The sequence below is a fragment of the Rutilus rutilus genome (genome assembly GCF_951802725.1).
Source record: "Rutilus rutilus genome assembly, chromosome: 16".
NCBI lineage: Eukaryota > Metazoa > Chordata > Actinopteri > Cypriniformes > Leuciscidae > Rutilus > Rutilus rutilus.
The window spans coordinates 4,188,109-4,210,167 of NC_140224.1; the positions used below are offsets into that span (position 1 = coordinate 4,188,109).

A 22,059-nucleotide genomic window follows, 5' to 3' on the forward strand; every position below is an offset into this window, starting at 1 on the left:
GCGGATCACCAACTTTCAGACAGACAGCAGATAGTGTGACTAGGGAAACAGCCTATTCACCTCTATAACTGCTGGTTTGGTTCGGCCTCTAAATCAGGCATAACATGTCTGCAATAGACAGGCAGGACGGCTGAAGGGATAATTGGTGCACTCCTGCCCTCCCTCCAAGACTTATACACCTCCAGATGGAGGAAAAGGACATGTCAGAACAACATCCAGGCACAAGAATCATCATCCTCTGTAACGGTTAGTACAGTTTTACAGTGCAATGTTCTCCCAGCCATTATGCAATAAAGATTATGCAAATAAATATTTATACTAATGCAATACACCAGAATTACTCAATTGTGTAGCTGAGGGGCTGAAGTGTACAGTGAACAGACCAGTGAATAAAATGACCTGGTGTTAACCAACATTAACCACAGCTATTTTAGGCCAGCCTTAAAGGTGAAGTATCTTTTTATGTTAAAATACATGCTCTTAGCCCAGTGTATTGTTCATAGACTTCTATTAGTATGCATGGGTTTATCTCCTCCAAAAACGTACACACTGAGCCTCTCAGGCATCATCAAAACCTTGAAAGCAGTCGGCTCAGATCTGTCAATCACTTTCCAGCTCAACCTATAGAGACAGAGCGCATTTAGGCCACGCCCACACCGTCTCCATTGATGTTGCATTGCGAGAAGCTGCCTCCTTGTTATTTCTGACTTATAACAAAAAACAAAACAAGTCTAAAAGCTGCTATGTGACAAGGTGTACAGCAAACAAGCTAAAAAACAACCAGAACTAAGTTTTTATAAGCTGTCGACCCCAAAAAACAAGCGTTTAAAGGTGACGAACGTGGATACAGGCAATTGAGAAAGAGCTCAACTTGTCATATTACTCTGAGAACTACGCCCACTGGAGGGGAACGTAACCGGCGACAGGATAGCTTAGCTTACAGAAATCGAATATAAAACTGACATTTGGATATTTAACTTACCAGTGACAAAACGTTTACTGCACACATAGTGTATTTTTAGTGCATACTGAGTGTCAGGATCTCACAATTTACCCATTCTTCCAGCTGATGCTTCACGTCCAATTGCTTGTATCCACTTTTGTCTCCTTAAAGGCTGGCTTTTATGGTTTGGTAGCTTATAAAAATTTAGTTCTTTAGTTTTTTAGCTTGTTTACACCTTGTCATATAGCAGCTTTTAGACATTGTTTTGTTTTTTGTTATAAGTCAAATCAGTGGAGACGGTTGGACTATTTTCCCCTCCGGTGGGAGTGGGTTTCAGATTATGACGCGTGTCGCTCCGTCTCTATGAATGGGAGAAATTTCAAAGCGCAATATGGCGGAATAAGAGAGCCAATTACCAATTGGTAAAGTCACTGAGTCACCGCAGCTGCCTTTAGAAGCTCAGATGGGAATGAAATGACTTGCCTTAAAGGGTTAGTTCACCCAAAAATTAAAATTCTGTCAGTAATTACTCACCCTCATGTTGTTCCAACCGCGTAAGACCTTCGTTCATCTTCGGAACACAAATTAAGATATTTTTGATGAAATCTGAGCCATGTTTCACTCCTCCATAGGCTTCCAGTGTGACCGAAACTTGCTGGCCCAGAAAAGTTATTAAAGAGATCGTTAATATAGTCCAAGTGACTCCAGTGGCTCAATCTTAAGTATATCAAGCGACGAGAATACTTTTTGTGCGCAAAAACAAACAAAAATAACGACTTTATTCCACTATTCATTTCCTTCTCTCTGGATGTCTAGTTGGTTCGCGTAGTGTTTTTGCGCAGCGCGTCTGTGTTACACGTCACCACGTAGGCTCACTATTGGCCGACGCCGGTCATGTGTGTGTTGCGTGATGACGTGCAACACAGACGCGCAGCGCAAAAACACTACGAGGCCCAGAGAGAAGGAAATGAAAAGTGGAATAAAGTCGTTATTTTTGTTTGTTTTTGCGCACAAAAAGTATTCTCGTCGCATGATAAACTTAATGTAGTGCCACTGTAGTTACTTGGACTATTTTAACGATGTTTTAATAACTATTCTGGGCCGGTGAGTTTCGGTCACACTGGAAGCCTATGGAGGAGTCAAAATTCTGTCAGATTTCATCAAAAATATCTTAATTTGTGTTCCGAAGATGAACGAAAGACTTACATGGTTGGAACAACATGAGGGTGAGTAATTACTGACAGAATTTTCATTTTTGGGTGAACTAACCCTTTAAAGGGACTTTGGTGGGATCATGACCGACGTGTTACATTGGAAAAGATATTCAGCTTCGACGAGCGAAAGGGCCGTTTGCAAGATTGTTTGGAAAATATGTTGTATTTTTGTGATTGCGCTAGGTCACAGAAATTGCATACTTCACCTTTAAGTTTTTATCAGTCATTCCTCAAAACAGCCCAGAAAACAACACCTTCATAAGAGGTAAAAGCCTAAAGCATGAAACTGAATTGTCTGTTTTCAGTGGGTTTTTCATCTTTCCACTTAAGTGTTCAAAAGATGTCCTGCCGTCTGAGCCAATGAGTGATGGCATAATTTGCAGATGCTTTGCTTTAAAATTATTAAAAAGAAATATGACTTAATGACCTTTTTGAATTAATTTGATTCATTCAGCTCCCAGTGATTCGAACACACTGTCTATGGCCACTAGTAAAACTTCTAAAGTTTGGGTAAGTACGTTTTATTTAAATGTCTTTTAAAGAAGTCTCTTATACTCACCAAAGCTGCATGTATATGATCACAACAAAAAACAATAAGAACAGTACTATTATTGAAATATTATTGGCATTTAAAATGAACTGTTTTCTACTTAATTTTCAGCAGTCATTACCCCAGTCTTCAGTGTCACATGATCTTTTGTTGGGCTGCTTAATATTTTTGTTTTCATGATTCAAAAGAACAGCATTTACATTATGTGTTTACTGATACCTTGGTATTTTAATGTGTCCTTGCTGAATAAAAGTATTGATTTATTCATTCATTTTACTGACCCTGAAACAGATTCCTTCTGATTAGGATGTTTTTATCCGTCAGGGTCATTTCTAACGCTTACTCAAACAACATGCAGATATTAACATCTATATAAAACAGCTTCACGGAAATCTCTGTTTGTATTCGGTCCACATTACCTCAGTTTCTGTACTGTAGACGTGTGTGCAGATGTACACAGTACAGTATGTATAACAGCAGAAAGTGTTTTTGAGGACACTCACTTTAAAGTGAACAGATGCACTTGAATGAATCATCACTGATAGAGCAATAACACAGACATCTGTTAAGACAAGAGCACATATATCTACATTCACATTAGTCATCCTCTCTCACTCGCATATTCACATTTATTAAAGCACATTTACAGAAAATGAAGCTTTCTGTAGAAGTACGCATTAATCGAGTGCTCAGACACTTTTCTCATTTCACAGAATTACAGATTCTACAGTGAAATTTTGTTTGATTTATGTTTTGTAAAGCTCGTAAATACTATACGAATTTAATAGCACTAAATTCTCTGCAACAGGACTCAGAAACCAGTCAGTGGGGATCTATTTCTTTTTTTTATGTCAGAAAATATTTTTAGAAAATGTCATTTTAATATTTTGCACAGCAGAAATTTGCAATCGTAAAATACTATTTCAGTTAAAATGTCACGTTTAATTCAATGGGTTACTTGCAGTTCTTTGTAATAAATTGCCATATTTACTAGCAATTATGGAGTAAAAATAGTTTCTACAAAATAAAAATCAGTGTAGTTAATTCTATCATGACTCCTTTCTCAAATATTACATCCTGTAGCTTCTTTAAAGTAATAATTGTCATCTGCGTGCAGTTTGACGAGTGTCCTTGATCAGAAAAAGATTTGAAGCACTTCTTTGATGCCCAGTATAATATTTATAATATTAACATCATCTCTACTTCTTTCAAGTGTTCATTTCTTTTCTTTCACAGCTGTCTTTCAGATTCACAGCCTCAATATCCAGTGGGTGTTTTATTCAGGAAAGCGGCCACTATTTAATTATTCACAGGTAGAGGCCAATTAGAAGGCTATTGTGCTCTCGTTACATTCGTCCTGTTCTTTTTGTTCGTGCAATCTTGCTGAATAATTCTGCAAACAACATTTTATTCAGTTTTCCATTTGGGCTAATTATAGTTTCAGAAATAAAACAATGCTACATTAGAATGATTCAGTTGGTGTTTAACTACAATCCAAGATATGATGTGCACCATTTACAGCAATAATCACACAGAAATGTAAAGCTTGTGAAACATTCATGTCTTCTGACCAGCAACATGGCTCAATGTGAAATACTGTATTAGCGTCTCTGATAAAAAATAAAAAAATAAAAAAACATGTAAATTTATATATATATAATATATATATATATAAAGAGAAAAAACATGTATATTTAAAAAAAAATTATATATATATATATATATATATATATATATATAAAGAATATTTATATTATTTCTTTTTTTTTATATATATACATGTTTTTTCTCTTTATATATATATTATATATATATATAAATTTACATGTTTTTTTATTTATTTTTTTATCAGAGACGCTAATAGACACTAATACAAACAAATAAATAAACAAATAAACCCTAAATGTTGTCAGGAAAGATTTATATATAAACATTTAGGGTTTATTTATTTGTTTGTTTTTATTTATAATTTGCATGTTTGTTGCACCACATGGCTTTGATTTGGTAGACAAAAGTTGTTGTTTTTTAAATATTAACTTCAAAAAAGGTTGCACTAAATCACTTATAAATACTTGCAACGAACGGTGTCCAAGTGGAAGAGCTCCTAGCAGCCGGAGACCCATCTGCGCAGTTTCAGAGAAATCTGCAGAGGTTTCACAGGCTAGAAGAACACACGACTAACCAAGATCCAGCTCACCTCAGGTCAACGCCAGAGCAGAACTAACGCATCAGACTCGTCCATCAGACAGATTGCTTTGGATCTGCCACCTACTGAAACTCTGAAGATGCTGGCAGGGACCGTGATGGACTTGTCAGCAGAAGCAACAGGTCCTCGTAACAAATGAGATGCTCTTCAATCTGCTCCCAGCAGACGAGGGCAATAGAGCCGAGGTGGAGGAGAGAAGCTGACGGGCTGAATGTGGCTCCACTTCATTCAAGGAGTCTCATATAGGGACTGAGACTGTGGTATTTAGGGGTGTTTTTATTAAAAACTAATCTAGTCTTTCAATTCACCAAAGAATCAAAAAAAAAAAAAAAAAGGGTAACACTTTAGTGTAGGGCCCAATTCTCACTATTAACTAGTTGTTTATTAGCATGCATATTACTAGAATATTGGCTGTTTATTAGTACTTATAAATCACATATTAATGCCTTATTCTGCATGACCATATTCTACATCCCTCAATCACCCATTACCTAAACTTAACTACTGCCTTATTAATAAGCAGTAATTAGGAGTGTATTGAGGCAAAAGTTATAGTTAATATAGTTAGTTAATAGTGAGAATTGGACTCTAATCTAGTGTGACCAAAAATGTATCAAGGTTTCCACAAAAACATGAAGCAGCAGCACAACTGTTTTCAACATTGATGATAATAAAATGTTTCTTGAGCAGCAAATGATCATATTAGAATGATTTCTGAGGGATCATGTGACACTGAAGACTGGAGTAATGATGCTGAAAATTCAGCTTTGATGACAGGAATAAATTACATTTTAAAATATATTCATATAAAAAAAAAAAAATTAAGTTGTAATATTATTCTTATGTTTTTAATGTATCTTTGATCAAATAAATGCAGCCTTAATGGTGAGCAGAAGAGACTTCTTTTAAAAATATAAAAAAATCTCTCAGACAGTAGTGCACTCTCACAATGACCTCACACTTTTAACAATAAAACTCTTCCTAACTACTTTTTCTTTCTTTTTTTTTTAACAAGAAAAAAAAGTTAACAATATTTTGTATTCATGAGGAAAAAAAAATACTGAAAATATCCTCTTTAAAGTTCATTTTAAAACACTTGCTTAAAGGTGCTGTAAAACATAAACATATCATAATATGTTTGCAGATATTTAGGAAACATGCTGAGTTCACATACTTGTTTCACTGAAAAGCAATGCTACAGCCAGTTATTCTACTTTGAAACGTGCCGTGTTCTGTGTCAGAATTTCTGTTTTTGTTTTGGTCTGTGTGATTCCGCACACTGCCAATTTACCCAACAGGATTTCAACACCGCGGGTTGCCAGCTGGCGGAAAACACAGCGTATTCCAGCCATGGAAGCCAGCAAACCAAACCTGAAGAGCCTCGGCATCCATCGAAAAACTCTATGGGCCCTGTTTTAACGATCTGAAACGCAAGTATCAAACGCGAAACGCAAGTATCTTTATGGGTGGATCTTGGATTACCGGCGGGATAAATGACTCTTGCGGCCGACGCAAATCTAAAATGGGTTGGTCTGAAGTAGCTTCATTATTCATAGGTGTGGTTTGGGCATAACGTGAAATAAACCAATCAGAGCGTCATCTCACATTCCCTTTAAGAGCAGGCTTGTTCCATGGCGGTTTGCTATTATAACGGCGGATTTGCCAGGCGCCAGGAGCGGTTCACAGCCGAGGAGACCGACGTTCTCGTCAGGGCCGTAAAACACAGAGAAGTGACACTGTATGGGGATGGAGAAACCCACCCAAATTAGCTTCGGTTAAACAGGCGTATGATAATTTGGGTAAATGTGTAAGCTAGATTTATGCCTATTTTTTCACATCTTCATGGACACCACAATGATTGTTTCCTTGTAATTACGTATGGTTTGCAAAAATGGCAACGGCTGCGTCTGTGTGTAGGTGAGAGAAGCAAAGTGTATGCGCGTTGTGCACATGCTACATTATGGCCAAGCATGCGCCCTTAAAATAGCATCTGATCGCACCACTGAAAACGTGCCACTGACTTTAGACTAGGTTTTTCCTGGTCAGTGGCGGAATTGTTTTCTGAAACTGCAAAATAGCACCAGGGAACGTTTGCGCCGGAACACGCCTCCTCTTTTCGCTGAACCGCCCCCGGGAGCGCAAGTTCATTCCCTAATTTACCGACGTGCGTCTGTCGAGGGAAAAGTCCGCTGTGCGTCAAGTGCAAAATAGGAATGATACATGCGTCGGTGTACAAAGTCAACTGCGCTGGGTGCAAGATAGGGCCCTATGACCAGAGGCATATTAAAACACGGATAAATCAACTCATCAACTTACAGTGAAAGTGCTCGTCGCCTTCTGTTTTCAAAATTGCGCTCGTTTCTGTTGCTTGTCCTCAATCTGACAACTCGCATGTGCGTCGACTTTGAGGAGGAGTAGGGAAACCAATATTTTAAAGCTGGACTGCAGTAACAATTTCAGCCGCTAGCTGCCAATATCACATATGGCACTTTTAAAGGCGATGCAAGTTTCTTAACCCAGTTTATTGTTCATTGACTATTATTAGTATGTCATTCATGGGTTTATCTCCCCCAAAAGTGTAAACATTGAGCATCTCAGGCATCATCAAAACTTTGAGAGCAGTCCGCTCAGATCTGTCAATCACTTTCCAGCTCAACCTATAGCGAGAGTTTGGGGCGTGGCCACTGTAGTGTTTAGTCGGTGTGGGACCATGAATGCATTACATGGGAAAAGACATTCAGCTTCGTTTACAGAAGTGCAAGCCAAAATCAAAGATTAAACAGGTCATGAACACTTGAATGCGAACGAGGCATTGCGATGCAACACGCAACAATGGATACAGCATCATTATGCACCTATTCAGAAAGACAAATGTTCCAGTTTATAATGTTTACTTTGACGTGTCCGGAGTAGACAGCCTCAAACCATTGTGGAGCACATGTCAAACAAAGGCACCCAGTGCGAGATGCTTGCATTTGCTCTAGAGAGAGTGTTTAGCCCATTCACTCATAGCAACACAGCTAAAAGTATTCATAATGTGTTGGGAGTTTTTCCTGAAAGTAGCCTACTTTACCTGTTGAGACATCCCTTCACAAGCATCCGTAAGAGCTGTGATTGTGATGCTTCGGTTGGGGGAGTGCAGCGTGCGAAGAGGCGTTTGCAAAATATGCTGTATTTTTGTAATTCCGCTTGGTGCCGCTGGTGTTGCAGAAACTACACACTTCACCTTTAAGTCCTTAAAGGTATAGTCAAACCAAAAATGTAAATACAATCATCATTTACTCATCCTCATGTCTTCTTCTGCAAGACACAAAATAAGATAGTCAGAAGAAAGTCATACAGGTTTGGAACGACATGAGGGTGAGAAAATCATGACAGAAATTTCATTTTTGGCTTTGGCTTTCATTTTGACTATCCCTTTAAGGATGTTCCTACTCTATATTGTCTTGCTCAAGAAAATGCATTTAAGAACATTGAACTTATTACCAGCTTTTCAAAATCACTGAGACAGTCAAATCGAGTCATTGTTGACAACCACACAGTACACATTCACATTGTGAACAGTATAGCAACACCCCGACAACTACTGACAACAGATTAGCGACACCATAGCAACACCCTGGCAGGACTGGGAGCGATTCAGAGGCTCATTAGCTCTATGTGCTCGAGATGTCAAGCTGTGGAGGCTGTGAGAGGTGCTCACACAATATACTGCAGGTCTGGAGAGCCTGACTAAGGAGGAAATATGGGACATCAGTGGAGATTAAATTCATCACCGCAGCTTTATAGGTCTGGATCAGTGGCTTTAATGGCCGTTCACACTGACAGCGCTTTAGATTGCTGGAGGTCAGAGTCTCTGTGCTTTCGGCTGCTAGCGGTGTCTATTCCACTGCAGTTTCCAACATTGGTGTAGTCGACACATCAATGTGTTCCCGTGGTTTTTTGATCTAGTACCGGTTTATTGTCCCATTATTCTCATGCCTAAGGTTGAAATTTTAGCCTCCCATAGGTGTGTGTGTGTGTGTGGAGAGAGAGACGTCTGCACTCTCATCCTTCAGTCAGTGAGACAGCATGAGCGACAGAGAGGCCATGAGCAGAAATATAACACTACACTCGAAGAAAAGTACGTAAATGTATTGTTTATATGAAGTTTATATGATTTTTCACAGGTGTTCCATAAAATTAACAAAGTACTGACAGAAAATTACCTTAAAGGAACACGCTGACTTTTTGGGACTTGAACTTATTCACCGTATCCCCCAGAGTTAGATAAGTCCATACATACCCTTCTCATCTCCGTGCGTGCCGTAACTCTGTCCACCGCTAGCCTAGCTTAGCACAAAGACTGGAGGTAAATGGCTCCAGCTAGCATACTGCTCCCAATAAGTGACAAAATAACGCCAACATTTTCCTATTTACATGTTGTGATTTGTATAGTCACAGCGTGTACAAATAACAAGGGTCACATGAGACACAGCCATCTTCTAACCGTATACATACTGGGAACTATATTCTCAGAAGGCAAAGCACTGCTACTCCCACATATTGGGAGCAGTATGCTAGCTGGAGCCGTTTACCTCCAGTCTTTGTGCTAAGCTAAGCTAGCTGTGGGTGCGTCAGACAGAGTTACGGCACGGATGGAGATAAAAAGGGTATGTATGGACTTATCTAACTCTGGGGGATACGGTGAATAAGCTAAAGTCCCAAAAAGTCGGCATGTTCCTTTAAGGTTTTTTTTTTTCTTTTTTCAGTTTACTGATAAAAAATACAGTAAACAGTAATATTGTGAAATATTATTACAATTTAAAATAACTATTTTCTATTTGAATATATTATATTATATTATATTACATTACATTACAATGCACTACACATTATATATTATATAATTGCATTTTATTATCTAAAAGAGCATTTTTAATGATAGGATAGGAATGCGTTTTATTTTCATTGGACCAGTCATTTAGATTTCTACTTGCCCTGCCACAATTTTATGAATTTAATTTTATAATTTATTTGAACATTTATATACATATATAATGTATACAACAGTAGACTATGACATCATTGATCATGTCTGTAACATTAAAACTGAAAAAGGACAAAAAAATATTTAAAAAGAAATGGACGTAAAAAATAGCTATTCTGCTTCATTGATTGCAGTAATTTGGGGTTATAGGCCATATCAAAGTGTGTGTCTGTGAAATGCATCAACTCTGTGGGTTCCTTACAGTGACGCAGATCTGTGTGAGTGTGTGCGTCAGAGACTGGACTGAGCAATCAGCACACGAGCGGCACAGCTACACTACTGACAGGAGGAAGTGACAGTCCAATCAGAAGATAATACTAAAACACACACACACACACACACACACACACACACACACACACACACACACACACACACACACACACACACACACACACACACACACACACACACACACACACACACACACACACACACACACACACACACACACACACACACACACACACACACACACACACACACACACACACACACACACTCCTCAGTCTGAGACTGAATGTGATAAGGCAATTCTTGGCAGAAAACGGCATGAGTGCATTCAAGCAGGCAGATGACAAATGTCCGGTACTGTACTACAGTATGTCAGAGCTGAGGTTACAGAAAGAGAAATGTAATACTGTGCATCGATAATCTAATCAATCAGTTACTGTAAGCCCATTACAATAGGATACAATTATAGAACAATCCCTACAGAACGTGCATTTGCAACCGCTGGGGTTTATAAGAGTAGTCTGAGTAGTTTAATAACCACAGGTGCCTTCAGGCTGAGATGCCAAGAACGAATGAAGGATACCGTTAAGAGTCTCGCTGGGGCACAGGCGTGGGAACGGCCCGGGATCCCACGACACATCGCCTATAGTGGTTCCTGTCAAGTGTTGGATGTACCAAGTGTTGCAGTATGTTTCATCACAGAAAGTAATACGTTAATATGACATTGCTCTGAAATTCATGAGTTATATCAACAGACAGTCTCGCGCAGACTAAACGGCATAAGGTCTGGTCCACACTGCAGCTCAATCTTGCCAAATACTGCTCTTTAGAAAGCGACATCATGCAATCAAGTTTGTTTTATTTTTATGTGCCGTTTAGGATCGGAAAACAGATTATCTGAAACAGATTAAACCACAATAATAGATCGGAGTATTAAAAAAATATTTAAAGAATGGCGTGGTAGTTTCTCTGAAAAATAAAAAATAAAATAATTTTATACACACTATCTTCTATGTTTATATCCGGGAAAAAATGCCCCGGACAATATGATTGTCTCATATTTATATCATATAATATAGTTAAGCATTATCTCACAAGTAACGGGGACAATATCACACGAGTGCAAATGTGATATTGATTTTATAAAACAGTTCAATAAATAAGAAGTTAATTTTTTGTTATATTTTGGATACACTATTGTCTGTTTTGCTCAATTTTGCCAATGAAAATATTACCTATAAAGCCAGAGCAGAACTTCTGTGCATCTCCGCAAATCAATCGGGTGAACCAATGATCAATGACCAATTCATAAATAGAGCCATTTGCTTCATTCCTGAATGAATCAACCGTTTGAACCAATCAAATGAATCAATGACTCAATTACTTACTCATTTAGACATTTACCACCACCTACTGGCAGTTTTAGTGTCTTTTAAGAAGGGGGCGCACTCGGTAATGCAGTGCTGTTTGCTAACCACCACAACAGGAAAAAGAGCAGAAGAAGAAGAGGCGATCTACGCACCAACCCAAAACAAGAGTTCAGATGAAACGCAAGAGCTTGCTAGTAGTCTACGCGCTGAGTTTCGATTCATTTTTGTGACGCGCTTAAAAATAGACCCATTACAGTTTTGAATGATGTCTTACTCCTGGAGTATTTTAAGTTGTTTCTGCTATTATAAAGAGACAAAATCATTTGGCATTGTGGAAGTCTCACTATTATAGTCCAGTAATGAAATCTGTGTTTCACCAAAAAAAGGTGAAGTAGGTTTAGATGTAGATGCCACTTTTTCTCCATTTCACTTATTTCTAGAGCTGTCACTTTACGTTCGAAAATCGATTGCACAATCGATCGACCAACCAACACAAGTTTCGAAACCGAAAATAGGGAATCAATTTTGACGGCCTTTTCTCGGAGCGCGTCCAGCTCACACAGCAACTGCAGGCTCCGACAAACACACATAACAGCAAATTATACTTCTGCATAATGTGTCTCTTTTTACAACAAAAATGTGAATTCTGCCGGTATTCAGACAGTCTCATGCATACAGATACAGATTCAGGCTACGGGCTACAGTCGCCTACGTAGGTGAAATTAGTTTGACATTTCTAATCGTAAACACAGCCATGTTGAAGCCTGCAGTAATGTTATTCATTGATGTTACGGCAGTCCACTCTGCTTATTGTTTTCCGAGAATGTTGCACTCCTGTTTGTCATTGTGCATAAAACTTCACGCCAATAAATCATCAGAAATATTGCTGACTTGTGCGTCTCAAGCGCCCTCTTTACGTTCGTCCTAATGCCTGTTAGTTGTCTGTGGATTTGCCTATATTTGGCGTTGAAAATGGAAATGGCTTTAGACATGGAAAATCGGAAAATACACAAGAGATGCTTTTCAATTTTTGTATAGCTGATTGTGACCAAATAACTTTTGTTTTTTAGCAGCCCAACAAAAAATATGACCCAAGCAAGAGTGCGCATTCTGTTTACTTCTAAGGGCTTAATACACTAAAGGCTTTGCTATAGCAACTACCTCAGAGGACTAAATGCCACTAGTTGGAACAAACTGTAATTTGCACTACTGTCAGTTCAAAATACATGAAAAGAAACCTAGCATTGGGGATTTGTTTCTTTTCCCTGTTGTACCAAACTCATATCGAACCGTGACCCCAAAACCGAGGTACATACCGAACTGTGACTTCTGTGTGCCGTTTCACCCCTATCTTTCATTAATCGACCTCAAACATAGCTTATCATTCGAAACATGTAAGTAGTAGCCTAACATTAGCCACTTTTACATGGCCACTCGCTCCAATATTAACCTAGATAAATGTGCACTATTATTAGGCGCATATCCAAGTGTTCGTGCGGAGTGTGAAAGCCAAATAAGTAGTGTTTACTGCCTGACATGTTTAACTTAACTATAGGTGCATCTATTCTGCAGAGATGTCGAGTCAGCATCATCAACTTCATCTATGCAGCCGACACTGACTCAGAAAACACTTGTTTATTTATAAATGATAATGATTCATGTTGATCATGAAAAAGCAAAAGAAAGAGAGACAAAATTATTATTATTTTTAAATGACCCGCCTGTAATGTATACGTAAGGGATAACGTACGGTCTGATGGTGGTTATTGTAAAATAAACCCGGACAGCGTGATCGGTGTCTTGTTTCACTGAATGGGTTTATTATGCAATAATGACTGGCTGACTGCAACAGAGCTACCAAATGAATACATACATGGACACTGCATATTGATATAGATTGAAATTATTGTATCATCCTGTAGTTTAGATTAAAGCTACATACAGTACCTCACATTTAGGCACAAATATAAAAGATTCTCCTCAATCAGGTTAAATAGAGGAAATCAAATATATCCAAGCACCAACATCAACAAATATAAAGCATGGAAACCATGAGAGCAATGTGATTTCCACCTGAAATGAATGGTGTTCGTTCATTCCTGCACTCTTCGACAAAGATCTGCCCTCATCTCATAATTACACATGTGCACCTATTCATCATACAGTGAACAAAAAATGTACACATAAAGGTGTAATGCAACGTGAAACAAAGAGAAAGAGGTAATTAGAGAGAGAGGATAGATGGAAATACTGTACGTGGAAAAGTTTGTCAGAAAGTGAGGTGACATTTCAATAGCTGAACATCATCATTATATGGGTCATGGGCACTAAACAAGCAGAGAGAGACCATGAAGTATTCACGCTACATCTGCTGGTGAATAAAAGAAAGAGAAGGAAAGAGACAAAGAAACATATGTGGGTCTCGCAGATGGATATACAGTCTAGGCCACCAACACACTGCAGATCATTTCGCTTGTCAATTCACTTTTTAGTGCTTAATCCCATTCTGTACGGGATTTAATTACGGGAGTGAGAACCGCAATCTACAACCTAATTAACTCCCGAAAAATGCAGGTATCACCAAAAAATGCAGCAAACATTTATTTTGGCATGTTGTAGTGAAGAGCTTTGAGTTTCTGTGTGCATCTGACGATAGGTTTCTCTAATGAAATGGTGAAATGAGTCTCAGAGCAGCTCTGGAGACAAAGTTCAAATTCTGTGACATTCTGCAATTGTTCAGTAAAATAAATGTGTATGACTTTTAAGACATCTTTGTTTTCTGCATCATGGAAATCATATGACCCTACATGCATGGTCTGGTATTTTTATATAAAAGCAAGGATTTTGCACATGCTTTGACTATTACTCAATTCCAGTGGCAAAAGGCTTCAGACATCAATGAATGATTTGAAATGGTTGCTTGATCTCTGGAACCAGTGGTTAATGAGATCACTTCCAACTAAACCAGCTCCAGTGGGAGAACACGTCTATTAGAGCGGCCGTGTGATGATGATGCGACTGAGGTTTCGGCTATACTGTAATTACACAGAGAGCTTTGAGACGCAGCACAGTAAACATGACGCCAGAAAAGGATTTTACGAATAACTCTGTTCTTTTTGTCTCTTTGCACTTAATTCATGTCTCATTCTCAAGAAGACAGATTTTTAGTGTCACCTAAAGGCTTATTTCAGAGGCCAAGAATTGCTGATATACAGTAGCAGAGACCATCTAATCGAAGTTTTAAGTTTTAAGTTTTAGTTTTAAGGGCGGTTAAAGGGTCAATGGCATGATGATGACATGATCTTTTCATTTAAAACAAATACATGATTTCATTCATGAAAAAAGCCTCAGACAAATCAAAGTCAAATCATGTGATACAACCATATCGGAATTCCCATAATTACAGGATTCCGTCTTGTAAATGGAATTGACCTTTGTTAATGTATTAATAATGAAAGTATGCAAAACACATATTTGCCATAGAAACATAATTTGAGTCAGAGGAGGTTATAAAATGTCATATGGTACAACCCACTAATTAAAGTAATATTTATGAACTAATAATTGTTGATATTTGTAAAACAAAAAAATACTTAAAAACTTGACCATTATTCGAAAATAATGATCAAGATGAGATACACTGACATGTATACAAAGTGCAATGAAAACAGGTTATGATTTTAACCTGGTTACACCACATGACAACATGAAAACAACATAAAGGTTTTACAAAACCACATGACACAAAGAGATATTTCTAGGAACTTGCCAGATATCTTTCCATTTCTTTATCTTTAAATCTGAAATGGTTCAAGCCACAATAATATACAACAAAACTACACTAATAGTATGTAGAATTGATCTTTATGTGTTCATAAATATTGGTTCTGCTTGAGAAAATCTAGTTTGCGCGCAACTTAAACCAATCTCTGCATATATCTTTCAAAGATTTGAAGCCATTAACCTGGCAAATCCACTTTATTCGTTTTTCTCACCAGAGTTTGTCTGGCAAACTGCTGAGACGTGCGCCTGGCATTGCATTGCTGTCTGGTAATCTGACTAGAGCTTGTGATCCTCTCAAGAGTTGAGTATCAGACGGTCAGCGAATGGCATGTGGACGTGCCGTCTGATGCGGAGACTACATGCCTCATGCTCGGCCTGCTGCAGATTTGTCAGTTATATCAGGAAGCATATGGAAACCCATATATTGGCAGAACATCCCAGTATCCCAAAGAGAAATGAATTCCAACACTGAGGCATGATGGATAATCAAGGCTTTAGGCTGTTCGTTCTCTTACATGCTTCTGTAATACCAGCTTAGGGCGACTGCACTCGGTACTAACTTCCAAATAGGAAGTTTGCAATGGTTATTAAAATATCCGGTAACGCTTTATTTTACAGTGCCCTTGTTACATATGTTACATGTACTTACCGTAGTAATAACAGTAAATTATGCATAATTACATGCAAGTAACCCTCAACCAAAACCTAACCCTATAGTACATGTAGTTAATTATCATTACTCAGTACTTAAATATATAAATACACTGTAACAATGACACCTTAAAATAAAGTGTAACCAAATATCCTGCTTCATGTGGTTTAAAAAATAGCACTTTAAAAAGAAAAACACAAAAGTATGCAGTCATATTTAGATGATATCTTAGTGGATAAACATGTTACCGAGTGGTTAGACATGAAAGTTCAGACTGACCGCTGCTGTTTCGGCTCTTCCGGTTGGATTTCCCCCCCGTCAGCAGCATTTTCAAGCTGTTTTTAAACATTGTGGCACCAGACAGAAGGACTATATGCCTGCAAAGGAGAAGAGAAAAAAATGTTTTTAGCAATGCAACCTTATATATGTATAGAAATATCCTATATACATAAGTATGCATATATTTTTTTGTTAAATATCATATTTGAAACATCAGGTGTTTATGACTCATATAGCAAGATATAGTGAGAATATGAAGCTCAAACTCAAGGAAGAAAAAAACATCAATTTTATTCAGAGGCCCAAAATGCGCAAAGAATGCAATCTGGTGCAGATATGTATATATTTATATGGCCAAAAAGTAAGATGAAATTCTGATTGCATATGATGTAAATCAATGAGATCTTTATATGTACATAAAATGCATATAAATATCAGTCATCATTCTATATCTCCCAATAATATGATGATATTTAAAAGCTTAAAACATGTAATGCAATGCAATACAACGATTGAGAGATGAATAATGAAATGTTCCTCATACTCTTACGTTAACTTTATAAAAACTCTCCACAACCTAAAGGTGGATGTTTTTACAATTTTACTAAAAGCTTTTACTTGATAAAAAGCATTTTGATAATGTTGATAATTTAGAGGCTTTAGAAATTTGCGTATAAAATATGATATTGTAGAGTTATACGGACATTTATATTCTATGGCACAATTCAAATTATTGTTGACAAATTGCACTAAACATGAATTGACAAAAGATGTGTACACACACAACCCAAAGCATAACAATGGTTTTGGAGAGAAGACGACTTCCCGAAAGCCATTATGTGTAATGCACTAAGCAGGTTTATTGCTTTCCCCCGTGTAATCGAATTCAGAAACGGGCAAAAGAGTGTAGAAAAAACAATAAAACCTTCCTAAAATATCCAGAGCTTATTTAGACTGGATGAATCAGAAGTGTAATGCTTATGATAATAGCATGCAAGGACAGCAGAGAGAAATTCAAGCTTTAATATTACCCAATAACATTAACAGGGGCACGTCTTGAGTGCTTCCTGTTATGGTATGTGCATAGACCGGGAACATTACCATATAAACTAAGTGACTGCCTCTTCCCATAGTCGTTCCCGCGGTCTCATTCTCGCTCTCTATTTGAGAAGACTAATGAAAACAATCAGTCAGGGTTTTGCTGGTTAGCCCCTGCTGGTAGGTGCTGTAACTACACCACTGTGGCCAAAAAAACTCTTTCTAAATTTCTGTCATGACAACTCTCAGAGTGTTTGGCATGGTAATGGATATGACAAAGTTGATATATTTGGCCATTGGCAGATCTACGCTGCTGCTGCAGAACAAGTACAGGACTTGCTACGGCCAATACATATACACTCACCTAAAGGATTATTAGGAACACCATACTAATACTGTGTTTGACCCCCTTTCGCCTTCAGAACTGCCTTAATTCTACGTGGCATTGATTCAACAAGGTGCTGAAAGCATTCTTTAGAAATGTTGGCCCATATTGATAGGATAGCATCTTGCAGTTGATGGAAATTTGTGGGATGCACATCCAGGGCACGAAGCTCCCGTTCCACCACATCCCAAAGATGCTCTATTGGGTTGAGATCTGGTGACTGTGGGGGCCATTTTAGTACAGTGAACTCATTGTCATGTTCAAGAAACCAATTTGAAATGATTCGAGCTTTGTGACATGGTGCATTATCCTGCTGGAAGTAGCCATCAGAGGATGGGTACATGGTGGTCATAAAGGGATGGACATGGTCAGAAACAATGCTCAGGTAGGCCGTGGCATTTAAACGATGCCCAATTGGCACTAAGGGGCCTAAAGTGTGCCAAGAAAACATCCCCACACCATTACACCACCACCACCAGCCTGCAGTGGTAACAAGGCATGATGGATCCATGTTCTCATTCTGTTTACGCCAAATTCTGACTCTACCATCTGAATGTCTCAACAGAAATCGAGACTCATCAGACCAGGCAACATTTTTCCAGTCTTCAACTGTCCAATTTTGGTGAGCTCGTGCAAATTGTAGCCTCTTTTTCCTATTTGTAGTGGAGATGAGTGGTACCCGGTGGGGTCTTCTGCTGTTGTAGCCCATCCGCCTCAAGGTTGTGCATGTTGTGGCTTCACAAATGCTTTGCTGCATACTTTGGTTGTAACGAGTGGTTATTTCAGTCAAAGTTGCTCTTCTATCAGCTTGAATTAGTCGGCCCATTCTCCTCTGACCTCTAGCATCAACAAGGCATTTTCGCCCATAGGACTGCCGCATACTGGATGTTTTTCACTTTTCACACCATTCTTTGTAAACCCTAGAAATGGTTGTGCGTGAAAATCCCAGTAACTGAGCAGATTGTGAAATACTCAGACCGGCCCGTCTGGCACCAACAACCATGCCACGCTCAAAATTGCTTAAATCACCTTTCTTTCCCATTCTGACATTCAGTTTGGAGTTCAGGAGATTGTCTTGACCAGGACCACACCCCTAAATGCATTAAAGCAACTGCCATGTGATTGGTTGATTAGATAATTGCATTAATGAGAAATTGAACAGGTGTTCCTAATAATCCTTTAGGTGAGTGTACAACACACTGCTGTGAGCATGCAAGACATGCTTCTGCTGTACAATATCGTACATGAATTACCCGTAGCAGATCTATACAGGTGGAGCTGGGGAGGTCGAGGGTTTCTGAAAGCACATTGCACTGCTGAGGCAAATGCCGAATAAGTATTTGAAGGTTGAGCAGCGAGCTCATTGGCTACTGAGGGCAGGAACCAATCAGCTTTGCCCTATAGAGAATGATATGATTGCAAGCAGTTCAAGTTAAGAACCAAGGATCTAGAGTTCAAGACAGAACTTTGTATTGATGTCCACTCAAATGTAGCAATATATTCGGACAAAAATGCAAATATTTTATTGTTATTCATTGAAAAATGTGTGGAAACAATTTTAACTCAGAAAAAGTCAACTTTAAAAAATAATTACAAAGCACCAGCAAGTGACACATATTTTGAGAAAATATAGTATCATACATTACAGATTGATTATTTATAGTAATTACATTAAAGACTATTATAACCAGCAGAGGACCACTCATTAGCTTGCTGTCATTTAAATGTGTCTGTTTGTCTCCACTAAAGCATGCTAACACTCCATTTAACATGCTAACACACACACACACACACACACACACACACACACACACACACACACAATTTGTTGTAGATATAGATATTAGAAATAAACGGTAGTTAAATAAATGCCTATTTCAGGCCTCCCATTTAAAATATTATTTTCAGGTGTCATTTCAATCCTAATGTGATATTGAAAAATATGATGCATAAAATAAACAATTGAAGAAGTCATTTGTAATGTTATTTGAATGATTTTATAAAGTCACACTTGATTGATCTGGACAAACTTGAGTATCATTAGAAAGATTTAAGACTCCAGCTTTGATATCTGACCACTGTTTATAATAAAACTAGGTTGCAGTGACATTCATTTTTTAATTTATGTCAGGACTGCAAAATAATCAATCTGTAATGTATGATATTTGAAATAGAATATCAACACTCATATGAATTCACTCTGCGGTTTATTTGTGTTCACATACATGCAGACAGCGTCCGTTAGGGCACTTAGTTCAAAAGTGTGCATATTTGGAGAATTTGCTAAATATTTTGTCACATAGAATACCCTTTTTATTTATTTCCCACTGAATTATGCGATCTGAAGAGCTGAAAGAGCGTTCAGAGCAAGATCTGTCTCCTCTCTTCCTAATTTGCATCAGTTTATGACTCGTCGCACATTCATTTGATCTCTACAGCTGTCAATCATTGTGCGTGAGTCAACATAACCATAATCCTGCCCTTTGCATGACACTGTCCTGTACATTTCCTTGCCCTGCGCTCTGTGAAGAACGAACCAAAGAAACATTTCTACACTTGAAATAAGAAGCTTATAAACACACGAATAAGATGGTTGATGGTTTGTGAGTGATTTTCATATTTTAGTATTTTCATATGAATAAAGAATGACATTCTAAACAGGTGTAGCGATCAGCCGCTGTAAAACCCAACAAGTTCAGCTAACTCAAAACATTTGAGGACACCGATTACCTCAATTCAATTAATTTGATAAAAAACAATAGTTATGAGTACTCTGAACTTATTTTAAGGATATTTCTTAATACACAATTAAACTTCACTGCATTCAAATACTTTATACCACTGAAACTTCACTATATTGAGTAAAACCACTGAAATTACAAACTTTAAATGAACTCAGAGTGCTTGCAGTTACTGCTAGCTCACAATATCACACACAAAGTCAAATCCAGTAACTTATATTGAGGACATTTGAGGACACCAATTACCTTAATTCATAATTATGAGTACTCTGAAGTTATTTCAGTTGAGGTCACTAAAAGAACATATACATTGCAGTCAAGAAATTAAGTGATTCATTAAGTGATGATTGAGCATTAGTGAAGAACACCTGCTGCTAACAAGCAGAATCATTAAAGGAACGAGAAATAACGAACGAGAAACACAGAAACTACAACTGACTTCATCCGCAGCCTTAGATGAAATCAACTGAAGATAAAAGAAGACGTTAAATCTGTGAAGATCTCAGCAGAGGAGGATTAAACAACTCCACAAACAGCATTACTGCACTTATTACTAACCAGACTGACTTTATTTCTGTCATGCGTCTACAGAAGTTGTTTTTGAGAATTAACAGAGGTTTATATGTTGATGATTTATTGTTTCATTAAAGTTACCATGATGGAGATCAGTGTTTGCTTTAGTTAGGCTCTTGACCCTTGAATTTATAATATAAAGTTTTCTCTGGCTGCTTTAACTGTGTGTATAAAACACACTTGTTGTGGCACAAACGCCAAAAGAAAATATAATCGGGTGTTGATGGTTGTGTTCTGATGATTAAACTCACAATTTAGTGACTTGATTCACTGAACTTATCCAGAGCCTAATCTCTGTTTAAACAGGTGATCTATTATTAGTTTTGTATTATTAATTGTAGTAGAAATGTGATACTGTAAGATCCATTGTTGTGACAATCAGATTTAAAAACTGTGGTGAATGAATGATTCTCAACGATGGTGACATTAAAAGTTTCATGTCGCAGTGCATGTTGGGTACCAGCACAGGTACTCACCCAGACTCTCATCATGCACACTGTAGCACGAATACTTTATCACCATTGCTGAGATTATATGCTGATTCTTAATGTCTGTGTGAGTCTAAGTGATGCCATAGATGATACCTTTTTGTGCACAAACTGTTTGTTAAATCTTTCACTTTATCTGTTTGCCACAAAACTGCTGGCTCTTATGTTGTAGAATCACATTTGCAAGCAGCATTTATCAGGGTTCAAGCGTTGAAGGCCTTTCAGCACACATGCATAAAAACACATTACGTTTTATTTATCAAGCATTTAACCACTGACATCATAGATGGAAAAGACCATTTACAGCCAATACAGGCAATTTAAGTTTTTTTTAAAGGTTTTTAACAGTTATAGCGCCACCTATGGTCCGATCTCCATGAGATTTTGCATGCTTGTTAGGGATGTTATGTCACATATGCTCACCAAGTTAGCTCACAAGTTTTTCTTTAGGATTTATAGGCTTTTAAATGTATTTTGACTTTGTGCTTGAACCCTTAATAATGAATAAAACTAATAATACATAACCTGCTTCACAAAAGACATTACTTTTCAGCTGTTATTTTGTCTATGGAGC

The 22,059-nt window shown here is 37.8% G+C and overlaps 1 protein-coding gene across 1 annotated transcript in view; it reads right to left on the reverse strand.

Annotated features, from left to right (window-relative positions):
- tanc2b (tetratricopeptide repeat, ankyrin repeat and coiled-coil containing 2b) overlaps positions 1 to 22,059 on the reverse strand; it is a 182,472-nt gene that overhangs the window by 108,667 nt on the left and 51,746 nt on the right. Inside the window, exon 2 of the mRNA XM_084433525.1 lies at positions 16,261 to 16,358. Within this exon, the coding sequence (XP_084289651.1) occupies positions 16,261 to 16,330 (70 nt within the window). The 5' untranslated portion in view covers positions 16,331 to 16,358. The remainder of the gene's footprint in view (positions 1 to 16,260; positions 16,359 to 22,059) is intronic.